Source organism: Leopardus geoffroyi, chromosome A1 (assembly GCF_018350155.1).
Source record: "Leopardus geoffroyi isolate Oge1 chromosome A1, O.geoffroyi_Oge1_pat1.0, whole genome shotgun sequence".
Lineage (NCBI taxonomy): Eukaryota > Metazoa > Chordata > Mammalia > Carnivora > Felidae > Leopardus > Leopardus geoffroyi.
In genome coordinates, this window is record NC_059326.1 from 70,020,793 (window position 1) to 70,038,942 (window position 18,150).

The window sequence follows — 18,150 nt, forward strand, 5'->3', positions numbered from 1 at the left end:
AACATTTAGTGTATTTGGTCACATTGTGAAGAGATTTACTAAACTGAGGGAGTTTTAGAGGTTGAATTTGTATTTTTCTTTAAGTTTTTATTTTTGAGAGAGTACATGCGGGCACACGCGCACACACACGTGCGCGAGTGGCGAGGGGGGCGCTGAGAGAGAAGAGAGGAGATCTGCACTGCCCGTGCAGAGCCCCACGTGGGGCTTGAACTCACGGACCTGAGGTCATGACCTGAGCCAAAATCAAGAGTCAGTCAGCTGCTGAACAGCCTCAGCCACCCAGGGGGCCCCTGGAGGTTTAATTTGTAAAAATGTGTGGAAAAATAAACAAATTTGAAAAGGAATGATTAACGCCAGAGCAAACAAACTGTGATATCATGCCTGGAAGGGACAACGAATCACGGCGTACCGTGTGGCTTCTGTGGAACCACACTGACATGAGCGCAGTAATAGAACAGCGCCTATTGGTCTAACTGAAATCACCACACGGCTCACGCAGCGTGCGTTTGTAGCTGCCACGAACGGCAGGGTGTTCGTGAGGAAGAGCTAAATTCTCATCTGCTGTAGGAAGCGAACGCAGCTTAAAACCCAGAAACCCACCAGGAGCTGGCGAAGCCTGCCATTTGGAGGTAAGCAGCGAGGCGGAAGGGTTCAAGGCGGTTGCCCCTGGGGAGCGTGAAGCGGACCGGGCAGGAAAACCAGAGGACTGCGATTTTTCCAAACGAATCTTTGCCTTTTTAGACTTTGCAGATACTGGCTTGATAAAAGGTAAAAACTTACTTTTAAAAATACACTGTATTCGTACAGAGTATTCAGGATGGCGGAGCGGGTTTGGACAAACATTTTCGTCGAGGTGGGTGTAGATGAATTTCACGCACGCAGCCCTCTAGAAGCCGACTGGGGACCCCGGGGGCATTCATCTGTCTCATAAAAGTTATCTGTCTCGTTATGAGGTAGGAGGAGCCCCGCCCTTCTGCATCCAGTCTTGCCAGACTAGCGATCAAGGGAACAGGGATGTGAGAGCCAGACTCTGCTTCTCCCACCTCCCTGGGTGCGGTTTTCTATTTCTGCTGCCCAAACCCCCTTGCTTTAGGGCCCACCATTCTTCGGGGTTTGTTTGTTAAGTTTTTGTCATTGCAAGGAGACAGAAATTTCAGAGACCAGTCAGAAGGCTGTACTTTAGTCTCTGATAAATGCCACACCCAACGGATATTTGCTTTTTATCCACATGGATTTCAACCTTCAGCCTGCGGGTGGGCCACGTCAATGCCATCTACACCTCAGGCTTTGTGGGCCTGGGCCGCTGTTGCTGGCGCAGTGACAGTTGACGGTCAGGAAGGAGGATGGCCAAGAAAACAGAGTTCCACCAAATGGAGGGAATATTCTAACCTGTTGGTAATCTCTCCAGGGCAAAGATGGGGAGCCCAACTCAGGCCATGAGGGAATCACATCACACTTTATTTTATAACAAAATGAGGTCCAAGCAGGACATTTGTATAGATTATTCGTAGCTGCTCTGGGCAGATGTGGTGATACATCGAAGAAAATGCACAGTGACCTATGCTGGCATCCCTTGCTTGAGAAAATGATCTAAAAATTATACATGTCTGTGCCAGAGGTTCTAAGCACCACTGAGAATGTTCTTTAGGAGACCCCCTAATGCATTTTCCACCACCCAGAGAAAGTTAACACGTGTTTGCTCAAATAAACTAGTCTTCTCTTTTCCGGGGATTCCTTCGGCAGGTCACATGCTAACGTGAACAGAACCAGAGAGCAAAGGGCCAAGAGGAAGGGCAAAGGATGTGAGAGGTGTTTTGTGGTTCACAGACGTGTGACCACCCGCATCTCATTACACCTGTTACAACAATAGCATGGAGGGACTCCAAACCTTGGCTTGCAGATATTTCTATCCACACACACCTGCAAAGTGTACAGGAAGAGAAACACGCCCGTGTGTTAGCTCTATCGCCATGCTGATATTATTATGCCAGCCATCACAGCTTCGAGTGACTCACGATGCTTTCGAAATTGCATTTTCCCCAGGAAAGATTCATTCCTGCTGATGGGAGGCGGGAGTTCCAACGGAAAGTTCATAGTTTTAAATAGTTGTCTTTAATGAACCACAACACATTTCCGTGCACTTGCTAGATCTAAAAGTCGTTGTTCCAGAAAGGCACATATTATCATTAATCACAGTGTTTGCATGGTTTTACAGTCTCTATTATGTTTTCACACGATACCAAATGCTGTGGTTTTCAACCTTGGTCCTTTATTAGAATCCCCAGGGGCATTCAGAAAAAAACCAAAACAAAACAGATGCCCAGGCTGCAACCCCACAGTTTTTTTTTTTTTTATGTTTATTTATTTTTGAAAGAGCACAAGTGGAGGAGAGGCAGGGGGAGAGAGGGGACAGAGGATCTGAAACAGGCTCCACGCTGACAGCAGCAAGCCTGATGTGGGGCTCGAACCCATGAACCATGAGACGATGAGCTGAGCTGAAGTTGGACGCTCAACCAACTGAACCACCCAGGTGCCCCTGCAACCCCAGAGTTCTGATTTCAGTGGTCTAGAGTGAGACCCGTGCGTGATATTAAAGAATGGTTTAATCCTCAGATGATTCTAAAAAGCAGCCAGTGTTGAGAAACCACTGTACTGACAGCTTCCTAACATGCAGAGGTCCCCGTTGTGGCCCACAAGGCCCTGCGTGATCAATCCGGGTCACCCCTCCCTCATTCCTTGCTTACCACACTCTGTTCTCAAACACACCCACTGTATTCCCATCTCAGGACATATGCCCCTTGTTAGGGCCCCTTCTGGAATGTTCTTCCCCTAGACATTTGACTGTCTTGCTTCCTTACTCCATTCACATCTCTGCTCAAATGTCGCCTCCTGAGAGACACCCTCCTTGACCACTCCATTTAAGATACCAGCCATGGGGCGCCTGGGTGGCTCAGTCGGTTGAGCCTCCTACTTCGGCTCAGGTCATGATCTCGTGGTTCGTGAGTTCGAGCCCTGTGTCGGGCTCTGTGCTGACAGCTCAGAGCCTGGAGCCTGCTTCAGATTCTGTGTCTCCCTCTCTCTCTGACCCTCCCCTGTTCATGCTCTGTCTCTGTCTCGAAAATAAATAAACATTAAAAAAAAAAAATAAGATACCAGACTTCACCAGGCTCTGTCTCCTTACTCTGCTTATTTTTGCTTCATAGCACTTATCGACATCTGCTGTTATGTTATATATTAATCTGGCTTACATCAGTGCCTGGAAAACAGTAGAAGCTTAATAAATATTTGTTGAATGAATCAATGAATGGATGAGGATATATGTAAAATAATGCAAACTCTGGCAGGTAGGAAGCGCTTGATGACTAGGTTTCTTTGCCAACTCACCAAAAGCCAGCTGCTTCCTCCGACTGCCTAGTGCCATCCTGAGGAACGGCGACCCCTGCTGGAATTTGTGCCTGAGTCCCAGACAGGATGGAAGTCCACTAATGCTAGTCCCAAGAAAGAAGCTTCTAGAAATAGATATTCATTGGGGTACTTGGGTGACTCTGCTGATTAAGTGTCTGACTTCGGCTCAGGTTGTGATCTCACATTTTATGAGTTCGAGCCCCGCCTGGAGCCTGCTTCAGATTCTGTGTCTTCCTCTCTCTCTGCCCCTCCACTGCTCACGCTTTGTCTGTCTGTCTGTCTCTCTCTCTCAAAAATAAACATTTAAAAAAACTAAAAAAGAGAGAAATAGATATTCATTATCTGATGAGGCTTTCTGTTGTGTATGCATGAAAGATTCATAATAAATATTTCTGACATTCACAAAAAAAGCCTTTTGTTGGCACCACATATTCGCGAGCATGTTCTCTTCCGCCATCTTGTGGCCAACCTGGGGAACTTCCAGACAAACAGTGTGTCATAACCTCACTTAGTCAAAGGAAATTTCCCGCAGCTGGGCTTGGCTAGAGCCATTTGGCAAAACACCTGTGGACATTTGATCAGGCCCCGGTGCTACCAGTCTTCTTAGGCTCCCAATGTTTAGAAACAGAAAGCTATGGAGGTGACTGCTTGTTTGGGTAGCTTTTGCTGGGGGACAGCTGGGAGGAATGCCTAAGGGTCACCTCCCCCAGAGCCGAACCTTGCCTGGCCTTTGTCCTCCTATTCTGACACAGCCTCTACCGTGACCCTGGTCACACCCAGACTCCCACAATTTTGTCTGGCTACTCACTAAAGGCTTGTAAACTTCACAAGTTTATTTATCTATTTTGTACCCCCGGTATATTAAACTGTATTTAGCACAGAACAGGTGCTCACTAAACAGTTGTTACCGGGATAAAATAACTATCTATAATAGAGCACTCACGACATGCCATGCACTATGTGAAGCCCAAGCACTTTCCATGCACAGTCTTATAAATCACGTGTCAATATTCCCAGGAGTGGCCCTGGAACTTGCTTAGTCCCCGACAGACAAGGACAGTCAGTGCCCGAATTAGTTGGCTTGGGCAGCCAGAACAAATGCCACAGACCTGGGGCTTAGATGACAGAAAGGAATTTGCTCACAGTTCTGGAGGTTGGAAGTCCAAAATCAGGATGCTATGAGGGCTGGCTTCTGTTGAGACCACGCTTCCTAGCTTGCAGACAGCGCTTTCTTGCTGTGTCCGCAGAGTGAGAGAGAAATCTCTCGCTTCCTCTTCTTAGGAGGGCACAAATTCCATGAGGGCTCCCTCACTTGCTCCTGGGATGCCCACTTGAGGGCCTTAATGCTTATTGGATACACATGGGCGTGACTTTTGGGAGTTGAGTGGGCCATAATGAGGATTCCTTTCAGGTTTGTAAACCAATCCAAGGACCCAAGTAAGTTTAATGACTTACTGAAGGTTATTCTTACTAAAGTTCAGTCTTCCCCATGATTAAAATCCTGGCTGAACGGCAGGGGGCAGCTGTGAATACCATCTCTGCCCAAAAGTACACTTTAGGGAAGGGCTCTTGGCATCCTTTGCCCGTGACCACAAGGCTGGGGAAACCTGTCAAACTGAGTTCCTTAAGGGAGAGGGGGGTGCCTGAACCTCCCTTCTCTCTCTTTCCTGTGCTGAGGGGAGCAGAGAATGGGTTGAGAGCCATCTTTGAAATGGAAACTGTTAAGGGAAACGCGTTCTTGGCTCAGCACTGAGGACAGGACAGTCCCCAGGCCCACAGGCTTGCTGCCCGGGACCAATCCCCTGATTCCCAACACTCACTGAAAGCTCTTAGGCCTCCACACTGGCCTCCAGGACAGTCAGCTCTAAGAAATGCGTGAATCTTTGTTGCAGGGGTTCCAGACCAGCAGCCCGACAGATCTAGCCCCTGTTCCTTTGGAGACTTTCAACACATCTAGGAGCCTACAAGTCTCGTTAGAACAAGCCAGATGTTACATCCAATAAAAACTCCAGTGGCTCTGAATTGTCAGAGGTTAGCGGGGTGAGAGAAAGCAAACAAGATCGAAAGCCATTCTGGTCACACTGCAGTGGATGGGGGTGGGCGTGGGAGGGGCTGCGTCCTGAGACACCTCAGAGCCCAGAGGCCCGCGCTCTGTCTCCTCTGTTTACTGACTTTGATCAGGTTGGAGTCAGAGGCCCCAGACACACGGGGCTTTCTCTAGAAAGCCTGCAGTCCCTCTGACATCATGGCCTGGAGCCAAGTGGAAGGACTTTTTATTTATTTATTTATTTGTTTTCTGGAGGCCTCTGAGAGGTTTAGGGAATGGGGAGTTACTGTTTCGTGAGTATGAAGATCCAGTTCTGCAAGGTGGGAAAAGTCCTGGGGACGCAGGGTAGTGACACTTGCACAGCAGTGCCAGTGCCCTTCATGCCACCTCAAGAGGGCTACGTGGCAAGTTTTGTCACGTATATTTTACCACAGTTAAAAAAAACCCGAACAGCTTGCACATTCTCTGCTGTCCTCCGCCTGCTGTCACTTCCGGTCTCCTTTTCTCTCCAGCACTGTCACTGGCTACCACTCCTTCTGCGGCTCACGCCTCTCCCCTCGCCCCAAGCCCCTGCCCCTCAGGGTGAGACGCTGGCCCCTGCAGGTCCTCAGAGCTAAGCACACCGACCGACCCACCGGAGGAGCCACTGCCGGGACCCCCACTGGCAATGGGACGCAGAACTCGGATCCAAGGGAGGGGCTTCTGGTGTTTTCAGAGCATCACAAGGTCCTTAGAGGAGGTCCTGGCTCCCTCTGAGATGGTAAATGTGTTTAATCTTTTCTGTTTCATGCTTTGAGAACAGGGCTTACCAGTCTCTCCTCCCTACATATCTCCCTTCTGTCCATCTAGCCCAGCCCTGGGTTGTCCATCCTGGGTTTCAAGGGAGCTGCTTCTCTGAAGCTCCCTGGTGCCCCCTTTACAATGCCCTCACCAGCACGTGTTTAAAGGAGACAGAATAGCCAGGTGGTTAAGAGGCAGGTCTTTCTCTCTGCTCAGACTTGCTTGGGTTCAAATCTTGGCTCAGCCCTCTGCTAGGTATATGGCCTGGAGCAAGTAACTTAAGCCAGTTACTCCTCAGTTTTCTTATCTCTGAAATGGGGGCAAGAAGACTTTCTTTAGCATTGTTAGAGTTAATCCCACACCGTCCATTAAACATTGGCTGCGAGAGGCAGGTTGGCACAGTGGCTGGAAGCCTGGGCCCTGGAGCCAGACTGTGGATACGACCTTGGGCAGGTTACTTGGTTTCTCTGTGGCTGTTTCCCCCTCTTTGGAATGGGAATAATAATAGTAATCTACATTATAGGGCAGTAGTAAGGATTGATGCTTGTAAACTTCACGCAATAACGTGCCTACAGTGTCCAATAAATGTTGTCTACTGTTTGCCATTTAAAACAATGACACTGCAAAAAAATGCCATAATGCGTGATGAAATGCATGCAAAGTGGTCAACAAAAATCAAACTTGAACATACATTTAATGAAGTAATTTTATAGGGGCGCCTGGGTGGCTCAGTCAATTAAGTGTGCTATTCTTGGTTTCGGCTCAAGGTCATGGTCTCACTGTTCATGAGATTGAGCCCTGAGTTGGGCTCTGTGCTGACAGCACAGAGCCTGCTTGGGATTGTCTCTCTCCCCTCTCTCTCTGTCCCTCCCCAGCTCACATGCTCTCTCTCTCAAAATAAATAAACTTAAAAAGGAAAATAAAGTAATTCTATAAAGTCTAAAACAGACTGTAAGCTACATATTTAGTACCCCCAAGAAAAAGAACATCCACAGAAGTAAAAACAATAGCAAGAGAAATATGGAAACAAAACAAGAATAAACTATTATGAAAAAGATTCACGTGTATATTATAAACACTTCTCAAGATAGTTTGGCTTTTAGGGGCAGGTGTTCCCCACTTTCTGAAAATTCGCATTATGCCACTTGACTTTTACGGAAACCTACATTAGTGCCTGTTGTTGCTAGCAGAAAGAAATCCAACGAGCATTTTTACTTTTCCAAAAAAAGAGGGGGGTGGAAACCAAAATAGCATTTAGTGCTGGTTTTGAGGCCAGTGTCGTAGAGGCTGCACATGCCCTGAGCAGCGAGAGCTGTGCAGCCAAGCTCCTTCCCCGAGAACCACACTCAGCCTCTCGGCATCAAGCCGGAAGAGCTTTGAACTGTGTCTTTGAGTATCTGGGCTTTACCTCCATTTCCTTTGTGCATCTATTAGCAAGATGTGTTGTAAGGTATCAGAAGAGCCTGAGAGAGGTAATTTTGGGGGTCTGGGGGCATAATGGTAATGGCTTCTTTGCTTTCCGCCATTTGAACTGACAGAAGGCTTCACGGGAACACCCCACTTTCAGAGAGTGGGCAAAACCTGTGTAAGTGATGAAGTCCTACTATTTTCAACAAAAGCACTTCCAGTGCGGGTGCTCTCCCCAATCCATGCTGAAGCATATTTAGCAGTCAGCCAACAACCGAGTCAGTGTACCATTTGGTTTCACACTGATCAGCCCGGAGCTTAGAGAAAGGCATGAAGCAAGAAAACATGAGGACCAAAAGACCCTGCGTTATTGACTTAGCCGGATGTGTCCCCTCCGCTGTCCCCGCGCCATGACGTTTGCTATCGTCCAATACCTTGCATCTACAACACCCATGCTGTCACCTTTCAGTCTTGATGATGTTTGGAGAAGTGGCTAATAATAGCTACAGGGAGGATGACTCTGGAAACTCAGCCCTGAGCAGCACAGTGGCCTACTTCCATCTGTGCTCTCCTCATACCATTTAAAGGTCAATAGAGACCACGTAGGCATCATCTCCATTCATATGCAAAGCATACCCCAGTGTTCATATCAGAGTCAAGGGGGTTTCATTCAAACATTGGGGAGTCTATTGTGGGCCAGATACCTTCAAACCAAGGATTTTTAAAGCTTCAGATTGTATGGTATTCTTTGCCTTGTAGGAGAAATTAAATCTAAAAGGTCCACTAAAAATCTGAAAGGACACTTAGGACTAGAATATCTTTCTTTGGAGGATTTAGAATTAGTTCTCTTTCAATGATTGGCCAGAGCAGGTAATGACAACTGAGCCCTCGTCACTGTAGCTACTGGTCTGCTCCATCAAAGGCACCACATGTGAGTCAAAGGGCAGAATGATCAGGGAGGCAAAATTAGCAGTTCCTCATAGCTACTCTTTCATGCCAGACTTCGTTCATTAGGCTCATTCCCCTCACTGTTGAACATTCAGTTCCCCGCCTCTACCAGCATACCCCTCCCAGCCTGAGGGGAGCACGTTGAGGCCCACTGTGTTGCAGAGAATGAATGGAGAACGAGACACACACAAGAGCTTTCAGCCTAGGCAGAGTTGGACAGGGCGAACAGCGTGAGTACAGTGGGTGGACGGCCGGGCTGGGGATGGGAAAACTCCTGGGGGAAGTGGCCTGAATCCTGAAAATCAAGAGGATTCAGCCGGGGGTGGGGAAAGGGTGGTTAGAGAGTACGTGTCTCAGGACCTGAGTTTTCTTCTGACCTGGAAATGAGAACTTGACGCTTTCCAGAAGAGGGTCATTGTTGGTTGGATTGGAGTGATCAGAGAGAAAGGAGATGTGTCATGAGAAGAGAAAGCCTCGTGGGCCTCAGTTAAAGAATGAGGACTTGATCCTAAGGGTCTTCAGCAAGGTTTGAGAGTCACATTGTTTCTCACTCTGGGTTTTTGAGCCTCCCCTTCCTTCAGTGTCCGTCGTGCAATGATGAGCTTGTGCACGAAGCATCTTGGAAGCCTGGCCCAGGCCCTTCCTCCTAATCGATTACAGGGGCAAGTTCCAACATTCAGAGCTGTACACAAGTTTGTTTTTGTAGGAGTGACAAAGCAGAATTTTCTGGGTCTGATAACCTGAGATAAATACTTACGGGATGAATCAAGCACGAAGTCTTTATAACGCTCTACAAGAATTTTTGTTCCAGCAGAAAAATGCTTATGAGTATCAAGAAAAACAAGATGGTACATAAATATGCATGTAGAAACCTCTATATCCCTGGGAAAAATAGGACTGGGAAGAAATAAACCTTATATTTCATGTTCCTGGAATTTATTGTACGTGGGCATTGCTTTTGTTCATACTTTTATCAACCTCTGATGACATTTTATTGAGTGTACATGACTTTTAGAATCAAGACCCATGTTAAGGATTTCTTATCCTACCCCCAGAACACACAGACACTTAATCTTAAGAACAGGAAGGTATTTCATACATTCCTGAAACTCCAAAAGTCATTACTGGCCTTTACCTGAGTGGTCTTTTTGAGTCACACAAAATTTAAAGAGGTAGGGAATGGAAAAAACAAAACAAAAAACAAAAGGTAAAGTTATCAGTTAATACTAGCCGGTGCTTATTATATACCATTCTAAAGCCTGTAAATTCACTTTTTCACATTGGCTCCTGCCGCATCGAACAGTGTTTTCAAAGAGTGCTGGAATGCAAACAATATGGAACTTTGCCACCCTTTCAAAAAGTTTAGTCCAAAATAACTTCATTCATGTGGTAGAAAAGGAGTTAAAGGCAGGATATAGACTCATGGTTGTAGAAGTGTATGCATGTGTGTATGTGTGCATGCTTTAAATATGACTTTTCTTTAAAAAAAAAAAAAAAAAAAAGACTTCTTCCAGACTTTTAGGTTCACCGCTGGCAGCTTTTAGAAAAGAGCTTTCTTGGTTCGCAATTCTGAAGTCTTCCCCATCAGAGTGTCCTGCCACCAGGGGACAGAAGCCAGGGCATGTTCTGGACCCAGTCCATCCTCCACTTGCTTCCTGACATTTACATCTGCGTCTGTGAGACGGGAGTCACCGTGGAATAGATATTTTCCAGGCTCTTTTTCTTGTCATCATCATCAAACTGAGCCTCGATCTCCGCTGGATTGATGTAAGTATAGAAACGGGCCATGATGGCAAATATCACGCAGACAACCAGAAGCAAGGCCGCAAACAGAATGTACTCAGCCCACTTTAAAGGAATTGGAGTTGGAGCAAGAAAAAAAACAACAGAAACGATATAGGTTATGGTAAGGTACGCATCGGGAGCACATTTTCTTGCTATGTCTAGGTAAGAGGTGCTTTGCGATTAAGTCGTTATGGACAATTGGCAGCTATTAGCATAGATACAGAATGGCCCGCTTTGCTTGAGTGCCCAGGTATAAAGATAACATTTTTTTAGCAGCAGCTGGAGTGCAAAAATCAAGAGTTTGGGGAGATGAGAGAAAATTTCTGAAAACCCCGCGTTAAGGGACATAGCTGGCCCCTAGAAGGATGGGGGCCCAGAGAACACCACACAGTACCCTTGAGGGAAAAATAATGTGCTGAATTGTTCTAAGACCCCCACGTTATCTTTCGGCAGTATCTTGAGGTTATGAGCACACAGCATTAGCGTATGCTCCGATGGGACCAGAGAGAGAAGTAAAGAAACAGACAGGGTAAGGGATGACCCCCTTATGAGGTACAGATGCTGAAGTGTGGAAGGGAACGGTTTCAGTATCAGAAAAGCCCTCATTTTATGTTAGCTGGAAAAATTACAATCACCTTTAGAATGGCTCCACCTTTAGATATTATGAAGCTTTCTGGAAAATATGTGTGGCTTGGGGCCATTAAGCTGCATTCACAGAAGCTAGGAAAGATCTTTCCTTTGGCAGTAAACCACACTAGGATGTAGGTATGTTAACCCAACCTAGTTATTTTGGTTGTCACTTTCCAACTGTGCAACACCAAAGGTAAATATGGAGAATCAGCACACGCTTGGCCAAAAGACTGTTCATCACCCTCTCTGGCTGGTTTTATCCAATCATTACCCAATCATTAGAGTCATCATGACGACCAGTGACACCTAAGACAGAGGCTCGTACGATCTCTTTGTCCACTCTGTACCTGTTCGCTGAACTGGCCTGCTCCTGCTACAATAAGCACAATGATGTTGCCGACAGCCACTGTCAATAGCCATCCCGCCTGAAGCACCGACTTCATGTTGGAGGGGGCCTGAGGAAACAAAACAAAGTGAATCCCGATCTAAGCTGCAACCACAGAGCTGGAGAACACAACTTACTGATTCTTTAATTAGGCAGTTCACCCTAAAAATGCACACTGAGGGGGCGCCTGGGTGGCTCAGTCAGTTGAGCGTCCAGCTCTTGGTTTCAGCTCAGGTCATGATCCCACGGTTCGTGGGATCGAGCCCCATGTGGGGCCCTGCGTGGACAGCACAGAGCTTACTTGGGATTCCGTTTCCCTCTCCCTTTGCCCCTTCCCCCTCTAAAAAGTAAATAAATATTTTTAAAAATGCACATTGGGGTGCCTGGGGAGCTCATTCGGTCAGGCATCCAACTTTGGCTCAGGTCATGATCTTGTAGTCCTGTGAATCTGGGCCCCGTGTCGGGCTCTGTACTGACAGCTCAGAGCCGGGAGCCTGCTTCAGATTCTGTATCTCCCTCTCTCTCTCTGCCCCTCCCCTACTCACACTCTGTCTCTCTCTCTCTCTCTCTCTCATAAATAAACAAACATTAAAAAAATAAATAAATAAAAGCTAGGCCTTAATCAGTGTGTTTACTGGTAGCTATGCAGAGATCTCAACTGAGCCTTAATGATCACAGAGATATGGACCTGGAAATGAACGCCAGTAGGAACAGCTGACATCTTAGTTGTTTCAGAGTATAGAATTCGCTGCCTATCATGACCCTGGTCACGGTCATTAATACAGTTCTTCCCACGTAGGACTCTAAATCTCTAGTATATGATATGGGAATTCAGCATCATATGATATACACCCCCAAGAAGCTAAACAGAGTCATAATACTATTCGACGACTTGGTCATCTCAAAAGCCTTGTTTGGTGGAATTTACCATAATGCTTTCTTGCATTTTCTGAACTATGAACGGAGAGCTTATGTAAATTAAGTCCCAGCAGCATTTTTTGAAGGCAGGAACCTGGGGGAGGGGTGGTAGAAACAGTGACCAAGAGACCTGAGAATATGAGAACTCCAATCCCGTGACAGAGAAAACCACTTCACCGCAGGTGATCAGGAAATACTGTGGGATCTGCAGAGCCATGTTAACTGTGTTGGGTGCAATATCTTCAAACATGTGCAATTCAGCACAGCCGTCACTCTAAACCGGTAAGGCAAAAAGTGAGAAGAAATTAAAATGGAGATTGCTTCTAAAATAAAAATTGCTCAAACAGGCAAATGGAGTCTGGACTTCTAGGATCACGTCAGATGATTTGTCAAGGAAGTACACATTTTAAACGTAAATATGCAACAGTGCATTTTATGCTCGTGATGAAACGGCCTTGGTGAGAGTTGAAAATCTGTTCACCGGTGTTTTTCTCTTAAATCAGAGAGCACATTGGAAGTCGGGTTTGTTTAAAATGTTGCCATCTCTTTGGACTAAAAGTTCGTAAGTCCATGTAAATAGATTATGAAGCAGCAGCAAATACTAGCCAGCATGAACTTTTAGAGTTAATTGGTCTGTTTATTTTTATTCTAAAAACAGTGAACTTAAGTCAATGCTAAGTTAAAGGATCAGTGGAGAACTGAATGAATTCTAAGCCCATTTAAAATACAGACACTAATATTACCCCAGTTAAATCATTAGCATGACCTAAGTGTTTGCGTAGAAGTTCTGATAACAACAGAATGAGTTACTGACCTTCCTTCTGATTACATAGGTATAGGCACTACCGAATTCCAGGTTGGATGATTGGAAATCATTCTTACACTGTGGTGGAGTCTGTTGTGTTGGGCTTAGCGTAAAGCTTTTTCTACAAAGAGAAAGAGTAACATAGGTAAACATTCCTGGTTTTAACAGCTTCGATGTATTGTTTAAAGAAGAAGACTCGAAACCCTTGAACTTTAGAGCACAGTGACCGGTACTTACACGCCCAAAGGAAAAAACTGATATTCGCTGGCATTGTGACTGGTGACGTTCACATACACTTTCCCATCCATTGTGATGTTGAAGCTGTCATCGAAACTATTTATAAATCTGAAACAGAAAACCATCTGTCTTGTGACTGGACTATGGGATACTTGGCTTTAGGTCATAGTTTGTGCACCTGAACTTGGGCTATGCTCTCTTTTGGAAGGAGTTTAAGATGTTTACAGATTTCTAGACTATAAAGGCAGAAAGAAGCGACCCTAGGTTGGTCCTTGTTCACCTGCTCATGAAAACACACCCCAAAGAATTTACCACAAGTCTCTCCCCACAGCTGTTCTAAGTACTTTGTTACTAGATACCATTTCTTTTCCTAAGTTTATTTATTTATTTTGGGGAGGGGGAATGACATGAGCGGGGGAGGGGCAGAGAGAGAGGGAGAGAGAGCATCCCAAGCAGCCCCAACTTGGGGCTTGACGTTACAACTGTGAGATCATGACCTGAAATCAAGAGTCGGACGCTTAATGGACTGAGGCCCCCGGGTGCCCCACTAGGAACTATTTTAATGGCATGTTAGGATATTAGTATGGATTGAAATAGGTGCCGAGCACCCCCTTCAAGAAGGCAGAGTGTCTTTGTGTTCCTTGCTCGGAAGCTTTAGAGCTAAAGCAGTGAAGCCCATGTAAATAGTCCATGAAGAAGCATCAAATACTGGTCAGCGTGAAAAGCAGAAGTTGCCTGGTACCCTAACAGACAGTCTCCATCGGGGGCTTCTTTTTGGGGGGTGGGGATGGAAGGCCATTTCCTGTCCTTTACCTCTTGGACCCTGAGCAGGGACAGGCTCCAAGGAGTGGAGAGGAAGAAGTGGGCCAGTTCAGCAACCAGAGACAGTTTTGGGGGAGCTCCCTTCAGGTCTGCAGGTCCTCGAGTGATGGTGACTGGCACCCCACTAGAAAACAGATAGGAGGGCAGCACCCACAGGACTTGCTGCTAGGTTCCAAGGCTTCCGGGTTCTGCAAAGTCCCCTATGCCTAAGCTACACATGGAGCCAGTTGAGTTGTTTGCCTTCAAAGGACCATATAGATGGTGACAGTGTAGACAGATGATTAGATCCCATCCTTAAATGTTCCGGGCTGCAGAAGACGCTGATGCTGTTGTCCTACACAGGAGAGGAGGGGGCTGGCCCAAATAAGACCAGCTGATTTTTCCTACCAGGTAGGTGAGTGAAAGCTTTCAGCAGGTTGTCCAATTTAAAGAACGGGAAGTAATGAGATTGTATACCTAAGTACTGTAGAGAACAATTTAACCTGTACATTCCTAAAACATATGGCCGAATTTCATCAGCTTTGTGGCAACAAGTAATGTCGGTCAAATTCTAGGTACTGGGAGAACATTTCTCTGAATTAAGCTCGGGTGCTGAAGTCCCTGGGCATTGGATTTGATGTAGTTTGACAGGTGCTTAACATAGAACACAGAATGTGACACTGGTCAGCAGGACCCTAGGTCCTAGGTAGACCCCTAGGAGTGAAATGGCTGGGTCATATGGTCACTCTCTGTTTAACATTTTGAGGAACAGTTTTTCAAAGTGTCTGCATCATGTTGTCATTTTACATTTCCACCAGCACTGCTGAAGGATTCCGACTTGTCCACATCCTCACCAACACTTGTGATTGCCTTTTTTGTTGCTTTTGTTTTTGTTTTTGGCTAGAGCCTAGTGAGTGTGAAATGGTATCTCTGTGGTTTTGATTTGCATTGGCCTCATAATTAATGATGCTGAGCATCTCCTCCTCTGTTTTTAGGCTGTTTCTATATTTTCTTTGGAGAAACATCTCTCTAAAAATGTCCCATTTAGGGCAGGGGAGAGGGGAAATGGGTAATGGGCATTGAGGAGGGCGCTTGTTGGGATGAGCACTGGGTGTTTTATGTAAGCGATGAATCACCAGAATCTATGCCCCAAAACAAGAGCACACTGTATACATTGTGTGTTAGCTAACTTGACAATAAATTACATATTAAAAGAAAGAGTCCCATTTAAAAATTGGGTTATTGGGGCGCCTGGGTGGCGCAGTCGGTTAAGCGTCCGACTTCAGCCAGGTCACGATCTCGCGGTCCGTGAGTTCGAGCCCCGCGTCGGGCTCTGGGCTGATGGCTCAGAGCCTGGAGCCTGTTTCCGATTCTGTGTCTCCCTCTCTCTCTGCCCCTCCCCCGTTCATGCTCTGTCTCTCTCTGTCCCAAAAATAAATAAACGTTGAAAAAAAAAAAAAATTGGGTTATTTGTGTTTTTACTCTTGACCTGTAAGAATTCTTTATACATTCAGAATCTCTCATCAAATATATGAATTGCAAATATTTTCTCTCATTCTATGGGTGTTTTACTTTCTTGATGATTTCATTGGTAGTAAAAAAGCTTTCCATACGATGAAGCCCAAGTTACTATTTTTTTCTTTTGTTGCTTGTCCTTCTGACTTCATATCCAGGAAGCCACTGTCTAACCCAAGGTCACAAAGATTTACTTCCAATTTTTGTACCACCAGTAAATAAAAATACTTGTAAAATATTGGGGTTTTTACTTTGCTCATTCTTTTAATATATTTTAAAATTATTTATTAATTTGGTATAATTTATGTATATACTTAATAACAGATACCATATTCATACATTTTGGGTATATGTTCAAAATATTTTTATTGGATGTGATAAAAGTTTTGAAGCCTACCTCTCTAGGGAAACTTTGCACATATGGACAAAAATACATGTATGAATGTGAATTATGGCTGTTTGGAAAAATGGCAGTAACCTAAATTTCCTTGAAGAAGAGAATGGGTAAATAAATTATGCGGTGGAATTTTATATAGCGGTTTAAGTGAGTGGAGATAAGGGATACATATAGCCATATGGTTAAATATTAAAATACTATTTTATAATATTACAGAATATAAGCAGGAAAATAACATATTAAGTTTAAAAAGACTCAAAAACATTATTTGTAAATATGTACATATATAGCAATATGTAATGCTAAAAAATTCATGAGAAAGATCCATATCAAATTCTCAACCAACTTTTGACCAAAGTGTCATTACTTCACGTAAAGGACTCTTTGAAGGTAGTCCAGGTATGTCTTGCAACTAATTTACCAATACCACATAATTAAAAGGATTCCATTTTAATTATGTATTCTTTCTGTGTATTCTTTCTTTAATTCATGCATTACTCAGAAATCTGACCTCCCGAAATTCTTGGAGTTGTCCTATTTATCAGTTTCTGACATTAGTTTTTCAGAACTTCCCTTTTTAATGGGTTGTCTCCCAGACAATGCTGAAATAGCAAATCCTTTGATCCACTAAGGATTTAATGTTGCCAGTGAAAAGAAAACAAGTTCCTGGCTTCTCTTTTTACCACACTGGGTGGGTTGGTGGGGTAAAATGTTGCTGGTTTTATGTATCTCCATAAAGACAATTTAAAGAAAGAGAAAAAGAATGAAGCTTTAGCATAGCACCAGAATGAGAAAGGACACCACGATTTAAACTGTTCAAAGTTTCCAAAGTTAGGAGACATTTTTGAAGAAATGAAAATGATGATTCTGAGGCACAAAGGAAATACCAGAGGCACTTCCAGCTCAGACGAAATATGAAGATCAGGAAAGGGCCAAGTGACCATCATCAGAAGATTTCCTTCCGGATCTGCTAGGACAGTTGTGTGTATGTGCATGCGTGAGGGATGGAGGAACGATCTAGAAGACACAAAAGAAGGTGTCATGGACTTAACTATGTCTCCCGGCCCCCTCTCTCCAATTCACATGTTGAGGTCCTAACCCTCAGTACCTCAGAATGTGACCGTATTTGGAGGCTGGGTCTTTCAAGAGGTAAAATGAGGTCATTAGGGTGGGCCTTAATCCAAGATCACTGGTGTCCTTATAAGAAGAGGCGATTAGGATGCAGACCCACAGAAGAAAGACCATATGAAGACACAGAGAGAAGATGGCCATCTCTAAGCCAAGGGGAGAGGCCTCAGAGAAAACCAGCCCTGCCAATGCTTTGATATTGGACTTCCAGCCTCCAGAACTATGAGGAAATCATTTTCTGTTGTTAAAGCCTTCCAGCCTGTGGTACTTTGTTATGGCAGCCTTAGCAAACTCATACAGAAGAGAACAAAGAAAGAGAGGAAGAGCCAAAAATCGAAAGGGCCTAGGGCTGGCTACTACCCACATGCAGTTATACTGCAGGGAAACCTGAGCACACCAAGGAGAAAGAAGATACGGCTTGGTGAAACGAAATTAAATCAACTACAGAGAGTGGCAGACGCGTCTGTCTGTCTGTCTATCTGTCTATCTATCGTGAGTACAATTAGGTGCTAGATGCCAACAGAGATAAGATTCTAGAGTTCTGGGAAGACAATGGCGGCTAACCTGTGACCAAGTGTGAGAACAGAAAAGCACTCCCGGGCAAGCAGGGACTCGCAATTTACCTCACAGCTTTTCTTGGTCAGATATTTGAGCACGGTCTTAGCAAAACAAGAAAGGTGTCCAAGAAAGATGATATGGAGTTCAAGAAAGAAAGGTGCTAACCTGGGCAAACAGACAATTCTAGGAGGACAGCGGCATCTCAGGACTACAGAGCAAATGCCCTAGTTAGATTAAAGAGCGTGCTCAAGAGTTGGTTCTCAAAGAGGAAAGTGAATTCCCTTGATCCAATCCCTGGAGATAAAGGTTTATCCTTTTGTCAACAAGAGGCCAAGTGAGTTACAGGAAAAACAAAGGTTGTGCAAGAAAACCTTAGTTTAAAATTAAAGCAGTCAGGGGCACCT

At 45.0% G+C, this 18,150-nt stretch overlaps 1 protein-coding gene and 1 long non-coding RNA gene across 2 annotated transcripts in view; one reads left to right on the forward strand and one right to left on the reverse strand.

Annotated features, from left to right (window-relative positions):
• The first annotated feature begins 438 nt into the window (after positions 1-438).
• Positions 439-1,210, forward strand: LOC123580241. The gene is made up of 2 exons (XR_006703202.1): positions 439-768; positions 958-1,210. It is a non-coding gene; the product is annotated as an uncharacterized LOC123580241 (long non-coding RNA).
• An 8,142-nt stretch (positions 1,211-9,352) lies between these two features.
• SLC15A1 (solute carrier family 15 member 1) overlaps positions 9,353-18,150 on the reverse strand; it is a 57,229-nt gene continuing 48,431 nt past the window's right edge. Inside the window, exons 19-23 of the mRNA XM_045444660.1 lie at positions 13,348-13,455; positions 13,120-13,231; positions 12,436-12,579; positions 11,350-11,457; positions 9,353-10,435 (exon numbers count right to left, since the gene is read on the reverse strand). Coding sequence (XP_045300616.1) covers positions 10,250-10,435; positions 11,350-11,457; positions 12,436-12,579; positions 13,120-13,231; positions 13,348-13,455 — 658 coding nt within the window. The 3' untranslated portion in view covers positions 9,353-10,249. The remainder of the gene's footprint in view (positions 10,436-11,349; positions 11,458-12,435; positions 12,580-13,119; positions 13,232-13,347; positions 13,456-18,150) is intronic.